Here is a 5,000-nt window from a genome sequence, read left to right on the forward strand (position 1 = left end):
ATCTGGTCATTTGGGTCAACTGGGATGTGTTTTCGGGACAGAGTGTCGGCCACAGGTATGCTTTGTCCACTGACATGGATGACTTTGATGTCATATTTTTGCAACTGCAAGAGCATACGTTGCAGTCTGGGTGGTGCAGTTGACAGGGGTTTCTTTATGATCGCCTCCAACGGTTTGTGGTCTGTGTGGACGATGGTTTGTCGGCCATAGACGTATTGGTGGAACCGTTTGCACCCAAACAGGATGGCGTACAGCTCTTTTTCTATTTGGGCGTAGTGCTGCTCCGTTTCATTCAGTGCTTTGGATGCAAAAGCGACTGGCCTGTCTTCCTGAAGGAGGGTGGCTCCTAGTCCATGCTGGCTGGCATCCACTTCCAGTGTGACTGGCTTTGCTGGATCGAAGAATGCGAGAACAGGTTGGGATGAGATCATGTGCTTGGTTTTCTCAAATGCTGCCTGCTGAGGTGTGTCCCATACAAACTCGGTCTCGTTTTTGAGCAGGTCTCGCATGGGTTTTGTGATCTCAGAGAGCTGTGGGGCAAACTTGGACAGGTATGTGATCATCCCAAGGATTGTTTGGAGTTCCTTCAGGTCTGATGGGGGCGGCATGTTCAGGATGGCTGAAACCTTTGCAGGATCTGGCTTCAGACCTTGTGATGTGACGAGGTGGCCAAAGTATTCAACCTCCTGTGTTCCAATGGTCAGCTTTTCTGCATTCAGTTTCAGGTTCTTTTCTTTGGCTCTGTTCAAAGCGGCTCTCAGGTTGTCATCATGTTCCTTCTGATTTGAGCCTGAAACGATGATGTCGTCTACTAGAGGCGTGACTCCAGGGATTCCTTCGAAGATCTCGTCCATCTTCCGTTGGAAGATGTCCTGGGCACAGATGAGACCAAATGGAAGCCTCTTAAACCTGTACCTGCCTCCATGTGGTGTGTTGAAAGTGGTCAGGTACGATGACTGCTCGTCTAGCAGGAGTTGCCAGTACCCTGATTGTGCATCCAACTTGCTGAAGATTTTGGCGTTGGACATCTTTGCCAAAGCATCTTCGAGTGTTGGCATTGGGTAGTGGGGGCGTCTTGTCACCTCGTTTAGGTCTTTTGGGTCCAGGCATATCCTTAGCTTGCCGTTTGGTTTCTCGACCACGACCATGGAGTTTACCCAGTCAGTTGGCTCAGTCACTTTCTCAATGACTTCCATGCGCTCCATTCTCTTGATTTCCTCCATGATGCGGTCCTTCAGGGAGTGAGGTACTCGTCTAGGTGCATGCACTTTTGGGGTTGCGTTGGGTTGGAGGTGGATGTTGACTTCTCCTTCCAGAGATCCAAAACCGCTGAATACGGTTTTGTATTCTTTCAGTACTGCTTCTTTGGTGAGAGGAGGTTCACTGACAGAAAGAATCAGTTTGATGAGGTTCAGATCCAGGGAAGCTTGGAGACTCAATACTGGTTGTGTGTGGCCGGTGTCTGCAATGATGAATTCTTGTCGCAGTGTTCTCCCTTTGTAGCTGCAGTCCATGGTGGTCTTTCCTTTCACATTGAGGGCTTGCCCTGTGTAGCTGTAAAACTTCTGCTTGGTCTTGCTCAGAGGTGGCTGTTTGGTCAGTTGCTTGTAGTTCTTCCAGGGAATCACGTTGACCTGAGCGCCTGTATCTATTTTGAAACTTATTTTGTCTCCAGTCTCAAGGTCAAGCTTGACATAGGCTGTATCAGGATGAGTGGACTTTCCATTGACTGTGTAGACATATAGGTCCTGATCACTATCCACTTCCTCTTGGGCCAGACTGTGGACAGCTTGCTTACTCTTCTTTTTCATGCAGCATTTCTCGTAATGGTTTGCTTTCTTGCAGTAGTGGCAAGATTGTCCGTATGCAGGACATGCTCTCCTTTCATGGATTCCTCCACAGTTTCTGCAGCGGTTTCTGTTTTGCTGTTGCTGATCACGGTCTTGACGTGAATGGTCATGTCGCTGGCGCTCATGTTTTCCGTGTCGTACAGCTGCTACTTCAGCAGCGGCTGGTCTGTCTGACATGGATTCAAGACATTGCTGTGTGGTCTCGAAGTTTGTGGCGATCTGTATTGCCTTGTCCATTGTCAGCGTGTCGCCCTCTGTGAGGAGTTTTTCTCTGATGTCCCGTGACTGGACACCAGCTACGATGCGGTCACGCACCATTTCATCACTGCTTGTATATTCGCAATCTTTGACCAGATTCCTGAGGTCTGTCACGAATGAATCAAACGTTTCCCCTTTGTCTTGCTTTCTCCCCTGGAAAATGTATCTGGCAAATACAGTGTTCTTTTTTGGAGAGCAGTGGGCTCTGAATTTGGTGAGAATGGTGTTGACATTCTTTTGATCTGCTTCTGCAAGGTTCCACGACTTGAAAATCTCCCTACCTTTGTCTCCTATCCATATACGGACGTATGCTGCCTGCTCCTCTGGACTTGTTTTCTTCAGTGGGCCAAGAAACATCAGCTTGGCGTGATCTTCAAATCTTGTCCACTCCGTGTCTAAGTTGTTGGCAGTCCAGTTCATAGTTGGATTTTGTTGAAAAGCCATGCTGAAAATACGTACCACTGAACCACCCCTTTTGCTTCAATAACGTTACGGGTCTTTGCTTCGCTAAACGGAAGGCTATGACGTGTTAGGTTACGTGTATAAAATCAGACGTAACGAGCACCAGTCCTCGCACCACTTTCAGAGTGAAATGTGAGGGGTCTGCCACTGAAACGCCTGTAAGTCCGAAAACACAACCTACGTAGTAACGACGTTGTTGAACAGTGTCGGAGGGCCAATAAAACTGGATTGAACAAGCAGTTCTTTGTTCGATTGAAACTTCGTAAACCTTACTTGTTGAGATCGCAGTCAAGGTCGCCGTGTGTGGTTTGTTGCTTGGGCTCTTGTCCGTGTTTCTGACACCATGTAAAGAGTCTGGGTGTGTTTTAGACAGTCATGCAAATGATTGACCAAGACAGGCGTTGAACAACACGACTGGTTTATTCAGCAGTAGGTGGTAGGAGGGGGGGGGGGAAACCAAGGGAAGTAACTCTTCTAAGAGATCGTTGCCTTCGCAACGGAGAATGATGTTACAACACACACACACACACACACACACACTGGCACACACTCACTGACACACAGATCCGACTGACTTCAGAGTCACCACCCCAACACGCGCGCGCACACACACACACACACACACACACACACACACACACACACACACACACACACACACACACACACACACACACACACACACACACCACCGCCCACACACACACACACACATGCAAACAGCAGAACAGCCAGGCAGACGAACCCGGAATCAAACTGCATTGTCATCAGTGTTCTCCCTCTCTCTCTCTCAAAATAAATGATATGACCTAATATACAGGATAGGCCAATGTCAGATTACCGCTATGAAAAAGCACGTACCAAATAGTGATATGCATCGTTAATCGCTTCTAATATGGACCACAAAACAAATTCTAACAAAACCCCTTTATTTATTATGAGTGAATCGTTGTAATACTGCTCTAAATAAATGTTTTCACGACTAATGCAGTGAAAAGTAGACCACAAAATGGATCTGACGCACTCGCACATGAAATTTTAATTTTCTAGGCGATGGATACTTTTGTAAAACCTCTACAAAAGTGGATCGACTAAGTTAACTGCGTTCATTTTCTTCATGGTTTACAGGAAGGACAGATGATTAATGCTGCGTTAGAACTAAGGTGACACAACACGGGCACTTCGTCGTGTTTCGCGACGCGAGGGACAGGTGCACATGGGCATGAAATCATGGGACAAAAATGCCCAGCTTGAGGGAGTGGCCTCCCCTCATTCACTCATCCGAGGAGGAGTTAGTAGACCAAGAGTTGATCAGGACTCCTGTGATCATATGCGAAGAATGTTGACTGTTTTAAGGTCAGGACTCGCTGATAGCATTTTGCAGTGCGGTAACTGTGGAAAGTGACCAACAAAAATTATGGACATACCGTTCCATGTGGATCTTCCGCCGGTTCCTGGCTGTTTTAGCAAACTTTTATCCAGCGAAAGCGAATCGTCTGCTTCTGAGCTTCCAAATCAGCCATGGAGAGAGGCGGAGCGATTGAGAGAACTGAAAAATATTATTTTGAAATCTTTGGAGCAGGAGGCAAAACCTGAGGCTTCAGTTGTGAACGGTGAGCGAGATGTGTCGGAAACTACTCTAGTCGATGTTAAGGATGGTTCGAAGGAGATTGAGTTGCAGTCTGAGGGATGCGGTGCAGAAGATGCGGGAAGAACTTTCTTGCCGATTGATCAGTCACACTTGCAACAAACCGGCACATCGGCCTCCCCCTTCAATCGTCTTAACATAGCCCTTGGAAGATTGAAACGGGAAATGGTGAGTACACTGTAGCAATATAACCTACACCATTGATGTATTTATGACTACGTGCTTTCATTAATCGTTTTCTGAAGCGAAACTTATGTAGTTGTTTGGTGTGCATGGTGATGATTATTTTTGTTTACAACGTACCAAACCCAATGTCACCACTTGCAGTTTAGGTATTTGGAAGCATTTCATTCTAATCAGAATAAAAAGGACTAGAGGGCATCTGTTCACATACAAAACACTGTTGTCATGATATGTTTAAATTTACATTTTATACAAAGTGTCTGCCAGTGTGTGTGTGTGTGTTTGTGTTTTGGAGTGGGGGAGGCATCTGTGTGTGTGTGTGTTTATGTGTATGTGTGCCTGTGTGTGTATTTTGGAGTGGGGGAGGCATCCGTGTGTGTGTGTGTGTGTGTGTGTGTTAGAATGGGCAAATAGAAGCCAGTAGAATTTAACCTTGGACCAATCTGGAAATGCAGCTAAGCTGAGTATCACTTAATGTGAAGTTATTAGATATTAGTGTTTTCCTGTTTAATTGACCTGAATTTGATCAGCTCAAAAACGAAATATATAGTCCTCATGTTAAAAAATTATGCCCTCTAAAGTCATACTATGAACTTTGG

The 5,000-nt window shown here is 46.2% G+C and overlaps 1 protein-coding gene across 1 annotated transcript in view; it reads left to right on the plus strand.

Moving 5' to 3' along the window:
• Positions 1 to 3,910: 3,910 nt before the first annotated feature.
• LOC143296335 (uncharacterized) overlaps positions 3,911 to 5,000 on the plus strand; it is a 5,447-nt gene continuing 4,357 nt past the window's right edge. The window contains exon 1 of the mRNA XM_076608210.1: positions 3,911 to 4,386. Coding sequence (XP_076464325.1) covers positions 3,988 to 4,386 — 399 coding nt within the window. The 5' untranslated portion in view covers positions 3,911 to 3,987. The remainder of the gene's footprint in view (positions 4,387 to 5,000) is intronic.

This window comes from Babylonia areolata, chromosome 21, assembly GCF_041734735.1.
Source record: "Babylonia areolata isolate BAREFJ2019XMU chromosome 21, ASM4173473v1, whole genome shotgun sequence".
In the NCBI taxonomy this organism is placed as follows: domain Eukaryota; kingdom Metazoa; phylum Mollusca; class Gastropoda; order Neogastropoda; family Buccinidae; genus Babylonia; species Babylonia areolata.